This window comes from Rhyacophila brunnea, unplaced genomic scaffold, assembly GCF_057557595.1.
Source record: "Rhyacophila brunnea isolate RB1 unplaced genomic scaffold, BYU_Rbru_1.0 scaffold_3, whole genome shotgun sequence".
Taxonomy (NCBI): domain Eukaryota; kingdom Metazoa; phylum Arthropoda; class Insecta; order Trichoptera; family Rhyacophilidae; genus Rhyacophila; species Rhyacophila brunnea.
Window position 1 is genome coordinate 39029493 of NW_028232965.1, and position 22215 is coordinate 39051707.

Below are 22215 nucleotides of genomic sequence, written 5' to 3' on the forward strand. Positions count from 1 at the left end.
CGGCTCGTTACACAATACAGCGGCAATTTTGAAACATTACAAAACCAATAATACAACACGTACATTAAACACAAAACAAAACTGCTGGCAGCTAGATAATTATTTGGTAAGACAATAAATCCATGTGAGAATATGCCTTAATATTTAAAGAAATAGATTTTTATTTATTACGTACTTAGGTATAATATCATGACGAGAGGGAATACAATATTATTATAATGTAAGAGTAAAGCTGAAAATCGGTTTCTAAGAATTTTTTTAAATTATTTGCAACTATATTCGCATTACGGATACATTTTTAACAAGATGTACACAATGCCTAAAATCAGTTTTCTTACACAATTTATAAAGCATAATTATTTAGATGAATAATCACGAATTCATATGATTCCTTCTAGCTATATTTAACACTCTTTCCTTACGACAAAAATCGTTAAATACGTTTATACGTTTAATCGAAAAATCAGTGATTCTCGATAAAGTGACTAACTTTCTACTATGTATTTACTTAAAAATCTATGACCTGAAGACTTTATAAATTATTTAGTGATTATATAAATATCTGATCGTCGTTCCAAGGAAAACTTTTGGAAAAATCGAAAATCGTGCTTGGTAAATTTATAATTAATACTGACCTACATATGCGTAGACTTTAAATTACACCATGGCTATAAAAATAACTTTAATGTGTACATACTTACTTACGATCTTAGGTAAGTAATAATGTACATATGAATATATTTATAGTTCACTTAAGCTTTAGATAAAATTAAACCTTATCTGGTTAAAAAGCATGTTTACTGGCTCCCAGCTGATACACGATATCGCACTGAATATGCTATGAGTATCATTAAATGTACTTACTTATATTAAGTACTTACCTACCCATTTATTAAATCATATAATATACTGTACACATATATATAATATACAATTCCACATTTGACCAAGTTGAGAAAATCGACTTTAAAGTTGGTAATGTTTTCCATACAATTCTCTTTAGAGAAAATTTTATTCATATATTATTTGTGTTTAAATTTTTTCTCATTAGTAATAATATAGTTGTGTGAAAACTGCTATTAATCCATTTTTTAATTTATGTCACTTGTAAACCTTATTGTCGACTGATCTGAGTTTTGTATCAAAATACTTTATAGTTGTGAAACTGAGTATTTTTAAGAAAAAACAGAACGTGTAGAATGAATACATATTTTGGAACTATCGTATTAATTAAAAAAAAAAATTACTTTATTCATTATGGTGTTACAATGAGTTTTGGTATCCTTTAATATCTGCCGTTTTGGACGAATATGGTATGTAAATCCAACTCGACACAATCTCCTCATTTTTTACACGATCATCTTTGACCAGACCTTCGTTTTCCTTCTCACCATAGATCTTCTCACTTCTCACATACATGACTCTTCTATCCTATGTGCATGGCCCAGCCACCTAATCAGGTTTAAAACATTACCAATAATAATTAGCATTTCGACAGCCGATTGCCAATCAAATACAAATATATTTTGTGTTTATGTTTTATAACTTTAAAATTGATAAATAATTCTGTTTCTCGCTATCTATTAATATTATTTATATTTTATTGTATATTTTTGTTATCTTGGAAAATTAACAATCCGCTTGGTTTACATTCAAGATGTCCGATAATCGCTCGTTTGGGAAAGCAATAGAAAAGCAAAAAAGGCTATTCTGTCACGCTTGGGATGCCAGCTGACTTGTGTAGCGCTTGTCAGTGCAGCGTGGCGTGCCAGTGGCCAGCTAGTACCGACGGCCGCCATGCCATGCCGCTCTCTCGACTGACAAAATAATCCACGAGTCAGTACCTAGCCTCGAATCGCGTTATCGACACCGCTCGCATAGCACATCGCTTCATTGTCATTAATTTCCCAAAACTGCATCGATATTGTTGTTCTATAAAAAGTGATATGTTGAAATCCTGACTTCGTTCATAAGGTACGTCACCTTCGTTTTACTTCAACTATTTGTTTGTTTTGTAACACCACCTTGCAGTGATCTACTTACTTACTTTCGATTTCATTCATTCAATCCGAAATACATAATATATCGAAATGTTTGTTTGTTTCAAACAAATGATATTGATTTAATTTTTTTTATTTATACAGGTATTACTGACCGCCAATAAAGTGAACAAAGTGAAGTTTTTTTTATAAACAATTGGTATATGTAATAAATACATCGTGACATTATCCAAAGAATCCCCTTATTAAAATCAATTTAACCCGATTGTAAATGTTCATTTTCTACTGATCGTCTATATATAAATATTATACTGCTGTTTATAAATACAAAATTGTCGATGAACAGATGAAACCTGCTATTTTTAAACATTCTGAATATTTAATAAGCGTTCAAACTTTACTTCAATATTACATTTTTTGTTCTGTGTTTATTGCTCTATTATTATTAATATATCCCCAAGACATGTTAATACTAGTTTTCTTTTTTCCCTAATCTGCGTATTAGTGAAATATTACTTCGTAAATAATCGATATATTTTGCAATTTAATGTAATAGTTATCAAAAGGTGTTTGTAAATTATACGATGCATACTTTTTGTCGGACATAACATGTGAACTTGTTACAAAACTATTGCCATGTAATAAAAACAAACTGCAGTTGCATAAACATTCTGTCGCGGAAAGATCAATATTTTACCCTATTTCTAGCTCTGCAGTGCCATGGGGATGAGGAATCCCTAGCGCTCACTTTGTCGGTCAACGTCCCCGTTTGTGCAAAAATCTATTCCCTAGTGTGCGCACACAAATCAATTTTCAATTTGGCGGCAATTTCGAAAAATTTCCCTACAGTTTTCATTCTCGCGTATGTACGAAGGCGCCGCGTCGCCGTCACACAAATCGATGGAGAATATAATCTATATATTACGGAACTAGCCATAAAACATGGCATATATATCGTTACATCCGCAAAGCCAGAATAAAACTTACATAACACGAGCGGCAATGTTAAATAATTTTATTATACTTTCGATTTTTCGGACTGCCATCCGAGAATCGACTTTCAGATTCTTAAATATTATCATTTGAAGCAACCAAAAGCAATCCAATTACTGAGTTAATTTATTTAGAATATCATAAATATATTATTCAAAAGCTAAGGTTTCATTTAAGCTTGCTGTCAAATTTAATACTCCAATGATATGATCGCGTAACGTGACGGTCTTACAATATCCAAATATTAAATTATAGCCGCAATGTTAAGTCAGTGATAGTTTAGTTCTGTTGTTGTGAAATATTGTGCTAGTAAGTTAAAAACTTTATTCAAATACTGAATCGCTAATGAATTTTGTGAATTATTTAATACGTATGCGGCAGTTAGGTAATGTTTTGAACTAAACACGTGGTCAAAAGTTATTGATTATAGCCGAATGCTGTATTATAATCGATAACAGGTAAGCCACTTGCTACAATCAAGTACATACATTTGTAAATAATAATTAGCCCAGTGTGAAGTTTTGTCAGGTATATAATACGTACCTGTTTAATATATCAGTGCGAAACTAAAAAAGTAGATCGCATAATAAATGGTGACTTACTAAATCTATAATTAGTATAAAATGTACTAAGTATATTATTGGTTTCTTCTAAAACTACATAATATTATGTACTTATGTAAAATTAGGGTTTACATTTCCAGGATTATTTTTTGTTGGAAAAAACGAATTTTTGTGAAGTAAAAATATTAGAAAGTTTAATTAAATCAATATAAATAATTACAAGAAAAAAGAATTTTTTATATACAACGTTTTTAAATTTTCTGTTGAATCATATATAAAATATAAATATATATACAATTGTACTTGATAGAAATAATACTGAAATGTCATTTTGACATGTCATATTGATTTACAAAGTAACGCACGTATATGTTAATAATTTAGTTGCTAGGACCCCAGACCCCTAGCAACCAATAATGGTGTCGAAATAACTTTTCATACAAAACAGAATTAACTGAAAAAGAATTCAATTCTACATAAAGATGGCTAAAAGTATAAAAAAAATGCATTGGCATCGTGTTCTGATATATTCTAAAAGTTTCAAATGTCTGGCTAGTCGGGAAGATAGTTAACAATCGATTGCAAGATTTGTACCGGACAAAGGACCACCGGACAAATAAGAATACGAGCTATGAAAAACGTTGTAAAATACACGAAACTTTTCATTTAACAACTTGTACATTATTTTTTTGTGGCTATTACAAGGCTGTAATTTTAATAAATGACATTTTTTGACGTTTATTTAATTAAAATAATATTCAGGACATTATTCTCTTTTACCATAATTAGAGAAAATTTCATGTTTTCACCAATCCCGGATTCATGATCAAGAGTACGAATCCCAAAATTCCGGGATTGCAATCCCTAGTATATAATATGTATACTATATAGTATTGCAAATTAATCATCTCATTTTAAATATACAGCGTTATTTTCATAACATATGAAAGCATGTGTTTTAATCATTGACCCCGACCTGTCTCCGCTATAATATACAGATTGCACTAATACTATTTTTGAATGAGACCTATTTCATTTCATATGTGATACGATTCACAACTTATCGTACACGAATAATACATGATCGTTTGCAATTACTGCCACTTGATTGTACGCGCTAACGGATCCCAGTATACTGACCAGATACTTCTAGTGATGATGAAGCGAGCAGGAACATTATTTTTATTGTATCCTGTCATAACCAAACTGTACCCATCTAGGAATCAATGTTATTCTATGATAAGTTATATTAATATAGTTTAAAATTAACGTGGTAAATATGTATTAATTAGGACCACGTCGACAAGAATAGTTCTCATTAGTGGGGCACAATCCACGCTAGTGCGTTTTCACTAGTTTAGTATAAGGGGAAAAGTCCTTCAGGGAATACATATAGCAACGACTTCGTGGTTTGGATTTCTTCACACTCACACAAATGAGAGGGATGTAATCCCCACTATTATATAATGCAGATCGGGTATGTCCACAGACTGCAGTGTATGCGGTTGAAACCACCAGTGTATTTGCGGGAAAGTTGAACGCCTGGCAACTCTACTATTTAGTGAATTTAACCCATCATCAAAATATTATAGTTTCTCACCCCCAGACATTTACCCTAGTCACTTCATTATAATATTATGATAAGTTTGGATATTTATATAAGTATTCGTAAAACATACACTTTTCTTTCAAATATCCCCATCACAGTAGGTACATAATATTATGTGCTTTGATTTTACTCAAGAATTGATGCTACTATATTATTACGAAAATGTATTTCTTTTTCAATGTTTGTTGTTACCTACTTCATTATTCATTATTTCGTTAGCGAACATCACGAAAAAATAACTCATTTATTCTTAAGGTCAGCATTTTCAATTCATTGATGACCTGCTTACTAAGTAAATTATAATAATTATTAACTGTTTGCATTATCTAAAACTGGTAAACAGCGATTGTGTTATCTAAAACGACTACTAACACGCATTTTTTATGCAAGGTAAGATATCTACTTCCAACCATACATTGTTTATGTTGAAACTATGTTTATTTTGTAAATAATGGCTTCATGAGAGGACGATGCAAATTTGTGACACAAGAAAATAATAAATTTAAGTAGATATTCTTCTTATACAATAGTCTATCTACTTCTGTATGCATGCCTTTTTACCAAAGAGATTGAAGACGGATGAGTCCAATCTCTTTGCTTTTTACGTATTTTTACGACATAGTCATAAGCGTCTCAAATCCCTAAAAATCCACATGCCTTTTATGCAAAGTAAAATTGAGGACGTCCAATAGTGAAAACTTTAACTGCATCGCAATTTTAATTGTCCTGTACATTATTCCAATAGACAATAAAATCTCTAATTAATAAAATAAAGAACATTGAATTTTGGCCTTTACACGGTGGCCTTACATATTAAAACAGGAAGAGGTGGACTTTCGGCACTATTTTAATAATAAAAAACCATTCTTTAAGTCGGTATATCAGCTCACTAAATACCTACCCGCCTGGATTATTAATTTTCGCTGTCCGTTGACGTAAATTCCATCTAAACCGTATATCTCATTAATCCACTACAATATTTTAACCGTACTTTGGGCCCTTTAACGTCGAATAAATACATTTATCCAGCGTTCATTTTCTTATGACAATATGCTTGTCAGAATATAGATCTTGATACGTACGTGCGGGACATACTAAATTAAACGGATACAAATAAATAATAATGTAGTACCCATTCAAAACAATTTAATTTATTTATTCTTACATTATAAATATTACGTATTCTTTTAAGTTTAATTATGCCATTTTCCCGACCGTTTTTAACTATATTTACTTTTAATTTATAAAATTATAAAACGTATGCCTAAGTTAAAAAAAACTTATCTCTTTTTAATAAAAACATATCAGTAGCTAGCGTTCTAATCAGTACCTACATATGCCTGTAAAAAACCTTGCATACTACTTATTTAGTTTGTGTAATAACGAAACATTTTTTCAATGTTTATTTAACATTATTATAAGTGTTATGAAGAATTCATCAAATAATCCAGAATACTGGATCGTGCGAATCTCGTTTTTGCTCATATGCGTATGTACAACTTAAAATAATAAGTCCATTGATTTGTATATCTAATTTTCAGTACATACTATTCAACAATAATAATATAATAAATCACTACATCGAATTTAATATGACGACCTTGTAGATTACTTTTAACTATTTTTGTATATATACAATCTACGAAACCAGCCATGCAGAGATAATTTATTTAGTATACTTAGTTTAAATAATGCGTATAATTAATAATACTTAATAAATATTATATTGTAAAATAATAATATTTTTTCATATTTTAATTATCTGAGAAATAAACCTTCTTTGCAGTCGTTATTTTATTTCTCTAATCGATTATCTATATAGTTTAGATTGCCGAGGCAGGCATATCTTAAAAAATAAATTCGATTGGCTAAGTAGATATACTTAGATATAAGTAGGTATACAAAATCAATATCATATGTGCAATTTAGTAGCTATTTATAGATATATCGGACAGTGTCTGACTTGCAATAAATTCTTTTTTGTGTAGTAGGTACCATTACTTTTAGCTGTCTGTACCAGCTATGTTTTCTTGTGTTTTGTTTCCGCCATCAATTTTTTACTTCAGTTGAATTGAAAATGCATCATGGCCAGTTAATTTGCCGTTTTAAATAGCAAACAACATTTGACGAATGAAGATTATTTAATAATTATTGTAACGGATTTTTATAAAACAGCTTACACCATAATATGTACGTAATTACAGAACTAGATACGTGTGAGATCTTAAATTACAATAATTTAGCCGTTACAAACAAAAAATACGTGGAAAAGAAACATACAATTCAAATATTTTAAAAATAAATTCAATCACTATAAAATGTATTATATTTAGTGCTGCGATATAGTGAAAGATAACTTACAATATAATATGTTGCTATATATGTGGGCAAAGGCTGACTATGGCCTCAATGATGTATACCGATGCCAATAGGTATACCTCTAAAAAATGTTGAGACGCCACTGTCCAAGAAAGTCAGCAAATCCTATCTCTAGCCTCCGCGTGGCGTCCCCCGGGCAATGCAGATAATGTGCTGTATAACGCAACATAATATCTGTAGCTAATAGAGAAGGGTGCAAGGCGAAACTCTGGCGCCTTAAAACGAGAGACCTTTGGCTACGGGAAGGATCACCCAGACAGAAAAACCACACACCAACCCGTCTGGACAGCGTGGTGTGTTATGTCCAAAACCTTCATATGAAAACAAAAACTTCTAGAACCCGGCCCTCATTCTCCGGAGGCCAACCTGATACTGATCACGGCAGCGATCAGCGAAGGAAGGCAGAGGGTGCTAAAAATCCCCGGAGACCCGGAAAAGGCTGCCAACAGATGACCATTGCTACATATAACGCAAGAACATTGTCCAGCGATGCCAAACTTGTAGAGTTTCAAGAAGAGCTCCGGAATATCCACTGGGATGTTGTCGGACTCAGCGAAGTAAGGCGTAAAGGTGAGAGTATTATTACTTTACAAAGCGGACATGTGCTGTACTCCAAAGGAACCGATGAAGGACGCACGAGCGGTGTTGGATTTGTTGTCAACAAAGCCTGGAGGGACCGCATAGTCGAGTTCAACTGCATTTCTGACAGGGTCGCAAGCGTGATACTTAAAATCAATGCTAGGTACCGCATTCAGATTTTGCAAGTATATGCTCCGACACAGAGCTATCCTGATGAAAAAGTGGAAGAGTTTTACGAGGAAATAACATCCTTGAAAAATAAAAGTAAATGCCACTTCAACATCATAATGGGAGATTTCAATGCACGTATTGGATCATACCAAAGAGATGACGTAGCGGTCGGACATTTCGGACATGGCTCAAGGGATGGTAGAGGGGACATGCTTGTGGAGTTTGCTGAAACCAACAATCTTCACATCATGAATTCCTTTTTTCAACATAAACCTACACGTAAATGGACGTGGAGAAGCCCGACAGGAAGGACCAGCGAAATCGATTACATCCTCACTGACAGAAAATATACATTTTTAAACTGTAAGGTGATCAATCAGTTTAACACCGGCAGTGATCACCGGATGGTGAGATGTAAGATAAGATTGAACGTCAAATCAGAAAGATCCAAACTGCAGAAGAAGTCAAATGCTCGCGTATACCTGCAGAACAATACTGAATTCCAAAATGAACTCAAAAATGCACTATCGGCTTTCTTAGATGAGAACGAAACCGTTTCCCTATCCAACGCGGAGGATATAACGAATATTATTCTACAATGTGCAGAAAAAACAGGCGTAAAAAGCTCAGAAGTTACACCTTCCACCAAGCTTTCGAAGGCAACATTGAATCTTATGGAGCAGAGAAGGAAAACCAAGAGCGATAGACAGGCGCAAAACGATATGGAGTTTTCATCACTTTGCAAAACCCTCCGAAGGAAGATTAGAGAAGACCTTCGTAAATTCAATGTAAACCTCATACAAGCAATTGTGAAAGCAGGCAGAAGTTTAAACAAAAACAAGCAATGCTTGTCGATAGGAAAACGTCAAATCACAGCACTAAAAGCAAAAGATGGTTCTATCGTCAGAAATTGGGAACACTTGTTAAGCCGAGTTGAAGAGTTCTACAGCGATCTCTACAGTGATGACACTGACAATACGACTATAGACTTAGATCTTCAGAGAAATGGAAATTCGGAAGACCATACTCCCGAAATTACATCCTGGGAAGTAACCCATGCTTTAAATTACATGAAAAGTGGGAAAGCCCCCGGGGAAGACGGTTTAACGATAGATATCCTCAAAAAAGCAGGAAAGGATGCAAATGAAGTACTTGCACAATTGTTCACAGCCTGCATATGCAAAGAGGATGTCCCAGAGGTATGGAAAAATGCCAGCATTGTCATTCTTCACAAAAAAGGTGACAGAGAAGACCTAGCAAATTATCGTCCAATAAGTCTACTCCCTATTCTCTACAAGACGTTCACAAAAATTCTCTCAAACCGTCTGCAAAATGTACTAGACGAGAACCAACCGAGAGAACAAGCCGGATTTAGAGGAGGATACAGCACTATGGACCATATCCAAGTCGTCAGAGAAATCATAGAGCGGTACCAGGAATACAAACTGCCACTATGCATGGGTTTTATAGACTATGAGAAGGCGTTTGATTCGATAAAGAAATGTTCAATACTCGACGCACTCAGAAAACAAGGAATCCCTGGACGCTATATAAATATTTTCAATAATATATACAGTAGCGCAACAGCATCTGTAAATCTCCATAAACCATCGCGCAGATTTCCTATCAGCAAAGGAGTCCGACAAGGTGATACAATCTCACCTAAACTATTTACAGCTACCCTTGAAGACTTATTCAGGCAACTTGACTGGAATGACAAAGGGATCCCCATAAATGGAGAATACCTGAGTCATCTGCGCTTTGCCGATGACATAGTAATTTTCTCGCAAGACTCAGAAGACCTCCAAAGCAGAATGCAGGAACTCGCTGAAGTAAGCAACAAAGTAGGTTTGAAAATAAATGTAACAAAGACGAAAGTCATGTTCAACTGCTTTGCAGGCCAAAAAGAGATCCTCATCAATGGCACTCAGCTCGAACAGGTGAAAAGCTACATCTATCTGGGACAACAAGTATCTATAGATGGATGTATATTTGATGAAATTGTTCGCAGAGTAAAGCTAGGCTGGAGTGCTTTTGGCCGCCTGAATAATGTCTTCAAAAGTGACCTTCCACTGTGCCTAAAGCGCAAAGTGTTCAACCAGTGTGTGCTTCCCGTGATGACATATGCGTGTGAAACATGGACCCTAAGTAAAAGAGAGATCCAGAAACTTAGAGTAGCACAACGTGGTATGGAGAGGTGCATGCTGGGCATAACGCGAAAGGACAAAAAGAGGAATGAGTGGATAAGGAAGCAGACAAGGGTTTGCGATGTAATAGAGTTTATTAAAAGCCTTAAATGGAGATGGGCTGGACACATAGCTCGAAGAAGAGACAATCGTTGGACAAATCTAGTCATCCAGTGGTATCCAAGAAGTACAAAACGTCCACAAGGTAGACCTAGAGGCCGCTGGATCGATGAAATGATAAAGTTCTGCGGAAGTACGTGGCAACGCAATGCACAGGACCGAGAGAAGTGGAAGCAACTTGAAGAGGCCTTCATCCAGCAGTGGATAGATTCAGGCTGATGATGATGATGATGATATATGATACTACTTACTATGATCTTCAATTCCCAAGTATTTTTGGTCAGAAGCACATTATTTATGTATTTTCAAGAAGGACGCGGCGGCCGCATTTTTTACATGAAACTTCGATGAATTAGGTCTAGATTTTTTTACTCGGGATTTTGTTTGAAAATGTGATATTTACATCGTGTAAGTATAAACTGTTGCAAGTTAATAAATGTCAAACAAAATTACACACCATATAAGTATGAGAAATTCTGACCTTTTAATCGGAATTTAGAAGATTTATGAAAGAAATATCATGAAATCCTAGGAAGGTTTATTTTCCTATATTTGGTTAGGTTATGTGAAAATGAAATTTCCCCCTTTTCACTATTGACTCGCAATTTAAAATTTTCAACAAAAGGGAAATATCTGGTATCTCTGTCATTAAATTTTTATTTCGTAATTACGATTTATATTTGATTTTTTTTATTTGGGTTGAAATGTTAGTTATTAATATTTTGCAACAGGCACACGCAAACGGACCATTACTAAAATTAATATGAGATAGCATCTTGCCTCCTAGTACAATGAATTATTGTGCGTCGTTGATAAACAATCAAATTCAATGTACCTGTCTACAAATAACATAATACCCTCGGTGACCAAAATTTTGACAACACCTGTTAAAGTCGCTTAGTTTTCACCGCATTCTTACGTGGTTTGCATTTATAATCAATCATCATTGCTTTCAAAATTTAGGTTACAAATGATTGAATGCAACACTTTTCTTACTGTCAGTAAAAAAAGCGTCCAGCGAGGAAGTGTATCTTTTTCCGATTGACACAAAATCAAATTATTAAAGAATGAAATTACAAAATTAAACCATGGCTCAATAAATTGGATGCTTTCATCTTTTCATCAAGTCTAATTTGACGAATTGAATTTATTCGGCTTGTGTTTTGTGTAAAATATAACCTTGTAATTAGTTAAAAGCGCTGTGAGACGGCTTTCACAAACAACATGGATATTAATTTACCGTAATAAATAAAATACTCTGAAAACAACCGTATAACGTATTATTAAATTGTATTTTTAGAGAAATTACTAAGTTTTTTAGTAAAATATTTGGGATATTTTACCGGTTGCTCAGTCATAATTTGTAAATTAATTAACAGTGAGATTATTATTTCCTCCAATATTATATTTTCATTTATGCGTTTAATATACCTATGTTTTATGTTATAATGTTATAAATATATAATATATTATGAGTGATTAAAAAAACAGCACATAATAATCTGAATGAAAACCATAATTTCTGCTCTTTTATTGATGTTAGGATCAAAATTGAACCACTCAAAAGAAACCGATATAATCAATGAAATATAGATAAACATGTTTTTTTTTATTATTAGCGTATAAACTAATAAGAACCGAACGAATCCGTCCGTAAAAACATGTTGTCAATTTACCATAGAAATCCAAACAATATCAACCATTACGTATCCAATCATACAAATTTATAGATGTTTAATACTTAACTGAAAATACCGCTCATTTTAATAAGCTATTGAAATCCATTACCTACCCCATTATTCTTGGATATCCTTTCCGGAAAAAATGCAACGAAAATCTTTTAAATTTTGACCAACATCTAATAATAAACATGGGTCTTGCACACTGCAGATTTACACAGAGAGATTTAATATTCGCATTGTGTATCGTCCCTAGTTGAGGTCTACTGAAATATGTCTCATTTTTTGTGAAATTGAGTTACAGTGAATTAAAAAAAATATAATAGACATGGATTCTTATCCCTTATTGGTGAAGACAAAAAACCTGAAATAAAACAACCTTATTAAAATACATATTGAAAACATACTAAGTACATAAGTGTGAAGTTTGATAGTTTTTACAGAAAATATGACATCGTTAGAGCGACGTCAGCCGAATGAAAAGGATAAAATAGGCTTCATTTATAAGAGCACTCGGAAACAGTATCAGTACCTAACAATAATATTAAATTCACTGTATTATTCTACTGTGCGCAAGGTCGTGGTTATATTGTTCCACTATATTTGAAAAATAAACGCTTTCTTAGTCGTTGACGTAATAAAATTCTAATATGGATGTGCGTAATAAACTGTTCACAAATTAATACTATCGTCTGAAGGTAGATGAAGGACAGATTCTTCAGGTGTTGCGGCCACGACGAAATTACTTTGGAACAACATTAATGTTATTTAAACCAAGTGACGATACCAACATCTAAATGAGTCGCCGGCATTGCCACAGGAATCTGACACCACTCTACGCCAATGTAGGTGTTGTGATATTATAAAGCGGACGAAGATGCCGATAGGCGAAACTCAGCACTGAAACCGATTCCCAACAAAACTTTCATCAATTAGAATTTTCATTACAAAATGTGGGAGAGTTCAGTAGAGCTGTAAACAGATTATATTACCACCTATCTGTAACCCATTAAATTAAACTAAATTTTAATGACAGACAACTGTTATATTATGTTTCTCAACACCATCCAGCGGCGATTTTCTTTGTCGTAGGTGACGCAATCAATTCGTCAGAATATTTAAAGTGAAACCTCCAAAGTCTAAACAGTTCAAACTAGTCATAAGATTGTTTCATATCAAAAAATGTAGGATTTAGTGCAATGCTGACCAAAGCATCACACAGTAACCCCAACATAACACTTAAGAGCGTCTCGAACCTAACCACTATTTATTTAAATTTTCATATGTTGATATTCGTGTTGTTTAATATGTTACATCTGTAACCTGTTTAAGAAAATAAATTACAATAAGACTAAATTTTATATAATTAAAAAATTGCAGAAATTTATAATTTTTATTTTATTTTTTATTGTGGGGGGCTCAAGATCACTTCGTGCGTCCGGCCTCTACGTCCTTAAACCCTCCATCACTATTCTGCCCTTCCAAGGAAGATGGCAGTAACTCGCAAAATTTGTGAAATTGAGTTATGAATGCCATCCGTTAGATAATTTTGAAAGCTATTATATTCTGTTCACTTTAAAATCAGAATTATCACTAAAATACCGTTAAAATCCTTAGTGAAAAAATGGTCATCTGCTAAAATAATACAAATTTCTTAGCAAAAAGCCAGGAATTGCAGCTATTTATTGCAGTTACTGCTTGTTTATTATTACTTCATTTGTATTTTAACATCCTACTAATAAAAATTATTACCGTTTATTAATAATTCACAGTACTGAAGTTTGAAAAAAAAACACATTATGTCATTTATCTCGAAAGTGTGTCTGCCTTACCCCCGTTTCAGACGGGACACCAGTGTCGCGCTCGTTTATAATAAGGAGGCCTTTGTATTCGAATAAAGGCGCCTTTGTATTATGTTTATGAACGCCAAGATCTAATGAGTCAATGCATAATTTCCCGATATAAATTAGAACATAAAACTAGCTGCGGTCATAAAAACATGTTTATCAGAGGTTTGAGAATGTAGCGGCCGACGGAAAAGTGTACCGGACACGCTTTGACTCATTAGCTCGGGGCGTACATAAACACAAAGGCTCTTTTATTCGAATACAAAGGCCTCATTATATACGAGCGCGACACCGGTGTCCCGTCTGCAACGGGCCTTAGAAGGGCAGTAGTTTGAAAAAAAACACATTATGTCATTTATCTCGAAAATGTGTGAGAGTCAGTTACTGCCTTAGAAGGGCAGTATTATTCTGGAGTTCTGCTGAGTAAATGCTGTTTCTGTGAATAAAATAAGTGGTGTTAAATTTACATTTACATTTAAAATTCAACGTTCTGTTTTACTAAACCTGGTTCTGTAGTGACCGTGCAGTTCATTACTTCATGACCCATTTAGTTACCTAGTTATGAGAATCGTGAGAATCTCACCACAAATTTGAATGGAAAATTTTTACGCATAATTGGTGCCGCAGCAGGGCTTTGTTATGCACGGCTCTGCCACTTTCATGTTTAAACTTTGAACACATCATTATTGACCCAATGAAATATTAATACGAAACACCCTCTGCACGGTGTTCAACTAATTTTAGTTAATTATACTAGAACTAGTTTGGATATATTTATAGAATAATGCGTGAAAACCAAACAGTTTGAAAAAAAATAGATTTATATGAACTATTTTAATTGAACAACTCCAGAACGACTTTAATTAATAGGATTGAATAGTCAGTAACTAACTGCAAAGTCAAAATGGCCCCTTGCTATGGTCGTATTATTTGAATATTTACTGTTGTACAATTATTTGCGTTTTTGGCTATATTTGTGGAATGATCTAAATTTCATTAGCGACTTGTGGTTTTGTGGAATATTGTGTTGAAAACGGCGCGCAAATTTGTACGATGCGGGTTGTCCGAATTACATTAGTGGCAAAAGTTTTAAAACTATGCTGGGTTAAGCATAACACGTGCAAAATCTCCGAATTTAATCATAATTATTATGTATGTAAGTAACCTAACCGTAACATAGGTAATGCAATTTCACGTAAATGATTAAGTGCTAGAAAATGACCAATTACGAGGGTGGGTCAATAAGTCCTTAGAAAAGCTGACAGGTGGCGCGACTAGTACTGCAAGCGGTTTGTTTTCATGCAGCGGCACTACCGATTCAGTATGCTGCGAAGTTTCAATCAGATTGGTCGGGTTGTTGTGTGTTTCTCGTACATTTTAAAAAAAAATTGCTTGTGGAAAATGGAAAAATGGAAAATGGAGAAAATTGAGTTTAGAGTTGTTATTAAACATTTTAATATAAAAGGGTTAACAGCAAAGGAAATAAAAAATGAGTTGGATTTAGTTCACGGCATATCTGCTCCTTCACTTGCAACTATTTATAACTGGTTAAATGAATTTAAACGTGGTCGTACATCAACAAAGGATGAACCACGCTCAGGACGTCCTGTAGAGGTGACTACACCAGAAATGATCAATAAAATCCACGATATGGTGTTAAGTGACCGAAGATTAAAGTTGAGTGAGATAATTGAGGTTACAGGGATCTCAAAAGGTAGCGTCATTTCTATTTTACATGACAAATTGGGCATGAAAAAAGTTTCTGCAAGATGGGTGCCGCGTTTGCTCACAGTCGACAATAAACGCAAAAGGGTGGTGGCCTCTAAAGCCCTGTTGTCGCTCATGCAACGCAATCCGGATAAATTTTTTCGTCGCTTTGTGACTGTAGATGAAACATGGATACACCACTATACTCCCGAGACGAAAGAACAGTCAAAGCAGTGGATTGCGAAGGCAAACCATGTCCAAAGAAGGCGAAAACCGTAAAATCAGCTGGTAAGGTTATGGCTACTGTATTTTGGGATGCACGTGAAATTATTTTCGTTGACTATTTGGAAAAAGGAAAAACAATAACAGGGGATTATTATGCATCTTTATTGGACCAGCTAAAAAACAAAATTGAAGAAAAACGGCCTCATTTAAACAGGAAAAAAATCCTCTTTCATCAGGACAATGCCCGTGTTCACACATGTTTACGATCAATGGCTAAAATTGAAGAATTGAAGTTCGAATTGGTCGACCACCCACCGTATTCGCCAGATTTAGCCCCCAGCGACTTTTTCCTTTTCCCAAACTTAAAAAAATGGCTAAGTGGACAACGTTTTTTTTCAAATGAAGAAGTCATCGATCGGAAAAATGCTTATTTTGAGGACCTTCCGAAAACTTATTTTTCTGACGGTTTAAAAAAAATTGAGAAACGTCTAACCAGTGTATTGAGCTCCAAGGAAATTATGTTGAGAAATAAAAAAAAAATACAAAAATAAAACCTGTTTTAATGCTTTTTTCTAAGGAATTATTGACCCACCCTCGTATTTTAATACTTCAATTTTATGTTCGTATCATTTTTTTTAAATAATGTATCATTTAATTACTTACATCATACTGGGTAAGTATAAACGTCCATATTATTAGGTATGCTAATTGTCAGACCATTTAGTTTTCACTTATTTTACTGTTTCATTAGAAAAAGATAATCTCCAGAAAATAATAAGTCTATATATATCAGCCGTAATATACTAATTATGATATGTATAATGGATTGATAATAAGGTCTAAATACATTCAGACAATTATGAATAGGTATAGGTACATATCACAGGTTGGTACTACCATTATGAAATAATCAACAAAATAACACACACACTTAATTTCTCCTTCGTATAGTTAGAGTAGATAGGTAATATTCAAGGCATATACATTCAATAGTAAATAGTTAATTAATAGTAACATTTAGAACTTCATATTGTTAAAGTCTGGCTTACAATGAAGAAATTGAATGATTATGAACGTGAAATACATTACTTGTGTACTCTACAATCATGCCTTATCGTGTGATTTGCTTGAAATCGTGGCTGATGACATATATTATAAAGTAGTAATGTATATATTGAACATACATAACTTGAAAACACTTCAGATATACACCTACTAGAAAAAATCTCATTTTAAAAAAATACGACGCCTAACGGGATTTGAACCCGTATATCCACTGGTATCGCGCCAATATGCTTTAACCAATTAAGTTACATGTCTCCTACTTAATTACGATAATTTAAACTAGTAGGTCTTACATGAATTGATTATCAAATTGCGTTATTATTGACTATCGGTTTTGTATTTTAAATCAAGGAATATTAATTGCCTTACTAACCAACGCCCGGCTCTCGCCAAATATTTAGTTATAACGTCTACTTAAACTTGCTAACAATTTTGTATGTATAATATCATCTGTATGTATCGTATTTGTGATACCAATGAATACTTTTTAACTTAATGTGTATAACAGCTGTACTTATAAAGCGTATGTTTCACTGACAATTATTGTTTAAACAGACGGTAACAACGTTATACATATTAACGAGCATGTGCTGATGTAGACGAGAAGACAAAAATTACACTATTTATTCAATATGTGTTTGGTCCAAAACAATGACCCAATGGGTTAGTCGAATGGCTAAAAACCATTCTCTTAAAAATAAACGTTAATATAACCTTCACAATGTGAACGCCCATATTTGCGCGCTGAAAAAAGCTAACTACCGACATACCATAATACTATTTAATATGGTTATTTCATGGATGATTTCTGAAATTGAAAATATTTTTTTTACCATCTCAATGGTTATGGGGTTACATCTAATATTGGGTAATCAGTCTTTAAGTTGGTTACGATTTCCTGGAGCCTGGGAAAACTTTATCCTCAGCGGAAATACTGGAATATAAACATATTCATAACATAATCTTTAATCATGGCATGCATTGTTTTATGTATTCTTTGTATTTTTCCCTTTTTAATATAATATTGTGAAAAATGATAATAATTGCTTAAATGGCATTGAGGGGGTCATTACTAGTGTTTCAAAATATTTAATAACAGTGGTTTAAATAAAATTACTGCTGTGATAAATAGCTACTGCTGATATACTATAGCTCATATTTTTCCTAATATGTTCCATGTGATGGCTAATTTATAATACTTAAATATAATAATAAATTATTATTGTATGGTGATCTTTATTACCAATGTTAAGCGACATTCCAAATCGCTACACTTCTGGCTATTAATTAATCACGTTTCATGTTTTCCAGAAATGACTTCCGCACAGAAGAAGATTCTCACCCCACCAGGGGTAAGTTTCCGGGGGTTTTCGGGGGTTAGGGGACAGCGATCGCCGGGGGCGGCACCCGGGGGGGAGGACCACGACACCTCGAGGATCCCCCTGCCCTCCCCCGGTCCATTCCGCCGCTCCAGTTCTATGCGCCTGCGCGGAGAGAAGACATTCTCAGCAGGCCGCGCCAGCTCTGCCGGCTGTTCCCCAAACACTCCGAACGGACCCTGGCCCCCGCACGCCGGGGGCTTCTTCCCGTCCATCACGGAGTCCAAGGAGTCATCGAGGGCCAGCAGTGTCAAGGATGACGGCCCTCTCAGAAACGGGGACCTCAAAAACAGACAACGAAGTCTCGTGAGTACCGATGACATTTGATTGACCTGCGACCCTAATTTGCATTCTCTATTGTATACCTAACCATAAACAAGCAATACAAAATGTAAAAAATAATTCCAAATACATCGCAAACTACTCATAATATTTTAAATGTCCGCAGTATTTTTGTTGTACTCTAATGACATTTTATCTGGCATTTGCCATAGACTTCAAAATAACACCACTGACAGCACGACACGCAAACTATTCATCGATTTGTATTCACATCATTATACCTACTTCAAAATAATAATACGGTTATCAATGTCATGGTCAAAATATTAAATACAGAGTAGGATATATTTCAATATTGATTCAAGCGCCGGCGGCAGGGATGAAACAATTTCCCTTTCAATGACACTTTTCTTTTTGTGACGTTAGATATAGTTGTTGGACATTATGTTATTGTCTACTTGTAACGTTTTTTTATATTATTCTATTACGGAAATCAGCTTTCAATCTCATATTGAATTAACAATTATTATTCAACTATTTAAATTACCTATGTTATTTTATGAAACCTGAGAAACTGGTAATGGACCAGTGGGTCTATTCTATGCTTATCGACCGCTAAAGTGATAAAGTGAAAAATATTATCAAACTTAGGGTAGGTTTGTATCAAAATATTAGCACTTATTGTAACAATTACACGAAGTTGGTTTTTATTGTTGCAATAAGTGCTATATTTTAACAGCACCTATCTTGCTGCTGTTAAAATATCGCACTTATTGCAACAATATTAACCGGCTTCGTGTTATTGTTACAATAAGTGCTAATATTTTGATACAAACCTACCCTAAGTTTGATACTATTTATCAATTTAGTGTTCGATAAGTATAGAATAGACCCACTGAACCTGGGAATGAAGGTAACAGGTAGGTACCTACTTAATTCTTTCGTTTTTACAGTAGAAACCAAAGAGATTAATCTCTTTGGTAGAACCTTAATAATATTTTCTCTGTTTGCATCAGGTATATTTTTTGCTAATTTTAAAGTAGGTAGCTACATGATGATATTGACGTAAAACCCAATAAAATTATACTATACCTTAAGTACGTAAATAATATGTCGTTTTTTTTATTATTTTAAATAGATACTACTTATTCATTTCTTATTTCATATAAATATTTATTATTCAATTACAAATTCAAGACGTTCACAGCACAACATGAAAAAGCAAAGTAATAGAAATATAAGACGTATTATTAGAAAAATAGTAGATATAAAAAGAGGATAAGTAGGGAGTACCTACACAAATACAACAATTATAAAGTAGGTACCTACATGGAAGTACGCCAAATGAACTAAGTAGACCCTATGTTAAGAATTTATAAAAACACCTACTCATCTCACATAGGTGGAATATATCAATATTCGAAGCGATTTGGTTGAACAGAGTTGCCCCCAATTGGTATCACCAATTAGTTCTGCACCTCGGGCGAACAAACAACTGATGGGTGCGATGGAATTAATGTTGGTAATTATTTAGCTATTAGTTCTAATTCTTTCTTTTAAAAAAACAACATTGCTGTTATGGTGTATCAAAGAATTTGGACTATCAATAGAAGAAGCGTTATATAATGTAAGTAGTGAGTTTTATCGCAATGTCAAATCAATACATAGAAAATCATTATAGAATGTAACATGGCATTCTAAATTTTTAAAAAATGATAAGTAAAATATTTTTCTATTGAACATTAATCAAAATTTTGTAAGCAATTTTCTGTCACCTTGATAAAAATGAGAAACAAAATATCAAGGCGTGTTGATTTATAAAAAAAAAATCAAACAATGTTTTCTTCAAGTAGTTTCTTATTTCTTTCATACGGAAAGAAAGAACATAACATAATATACGTATAGTGATGTTTTCTCTGTGATCCATTTGATACAATAATCAAATTGCAGTGACGAGGTTCCTAGGCAATAACAAAAATATCCGTTTTTATTACCCATAACGACAAGCGGATAAAAAAGACCAATACATACCTTTTTGTAGAGAATTTATTATTTTTATCATGCGATAAACGTAAAGAAATCCGTGTAATTTAATATAACATGTGAAAAAAAATATTGCAATGCAATTTTTCATATTATGTTGCTCAAATTATGCTTTAGAAACGCTTTCAATAATAAAATTACATTTGATTAATAATTATTGAACATACATAATTTGAAAACATCTCATGATACACCCACCCACTAGAAAAAATCTTTTTTAGAAAGGAAAAAAAACGACACCGGGACATAAACCTGTAACCGCTGGCTTTTCCAATTAAGCTACGAAATTACTACGGTTTTAACTAGTAGTTAGTAGTTCTTTCATGAAATGCTTATCGAATTGCTTTACAATATTGGCTATACATGTATGTATGTATATTAAATCAAGGTAAGTATCAATCAAATTGCTTAATTACTTACCGGCGTCACGGACTTAATTGACAAAGCACACTGGCACAAATCCAGTAGTTACAGGTTTAAGTCCCGTCGGGTGTCGTATTTTTTTCTATTTTTTTTTTCTCTAGTTTATATAATTATGTATGTTCAATATATTATAATATAATGTTACATTTTCAAATCTTGAGAATTATTCGTTGAATAAAAATAATTACAAGATGAAAAGAACTTTTTATATACCACGTTTTTAAATTTTCTGTTGAATCATATAAACTTGACAATTCTATGTATTAATAATTTAGGACAAATAAGGCAATAATTGTCAACAAATCATTTTTTTGCTATTTTGCAACAAACAAACAAATATAGAATACTGAAATGTCATTTTGGTTTCCATAGTAACGCACGTATATATTAATAATTTTGTTGCTAGGATCACCCTCTTAGCAACCAATAATAGTGGGTTGGATTACGGATTTCTTCCGAAATAACTTTTCATACAAAACAGAACTAACTGAAAATGAATTCAATTCTACTTAAAGATGGCTAAAAGTATTAAAAGAATGCATTGACATCGTCTTCTGGTATATTCTAAAAGTTTCAAATGTCTATCTAGTCGGGAAGTTAGTTAAAAATCGATTGCAATATTTGTACTGGATAAACAACCACCGGACAAACAAGAATACGAGCTAAGAAAAACGTGGCAAAATAGTTTATTAAATTATCAGTGACGTCCCGTGGGGGTAGGCAGATTGAGCGTCGCTTGGGGGCGGCAATTACTCGAAGGGCGGCAAATCGAGAAGAATCATTTGCTACATAGAGAAATAGCTACCTAAACTTAGTAATAGGTAACGAAAATATATTTCCATTGAACATTTCAACTCACTAGTTTAACAAGACAGTATTATTTGTCGGGTTCCCGACGTCTAGTTTACGTCCGTCGCCCTTTGACGTCCATTGCGAACATAAACGACATGGGTGATAAAAAATGT

At 33.5% G+C, this 22215-nt stretch overlaps 1 protein-coding gene across 2 annotated transcripts in view; it reads left to right on the forward strand.

Annotated features, from left to right (window-relative positions):
- Window positions 1–1752: 1752 nt before the first annotated feature.
- The window catches only part of qtc (GRIP domain-containing protein quick-to-court), a 34513-nt gene continuing 14050 nt past the window's right edge, over window positions 1753–22215 (forward strand). For both annotated transcript variants that reach the window (XM_085952518.1, XM_085952516.1), the window contains exons 1-2: window positions 1753–1974; window positions 18435–18808. In XM_085952518.1, coding sequence (XP_085808644.1) covers window positions 18437–18808 — 372 coding nt within the window. In that variant the 5' untranslated portion in view covers window positions 1753–1974; window positions 18435–18436. The remainder of the gene's footprint in view (window positions 1975–18434; window positions 18809–22215) is intronic.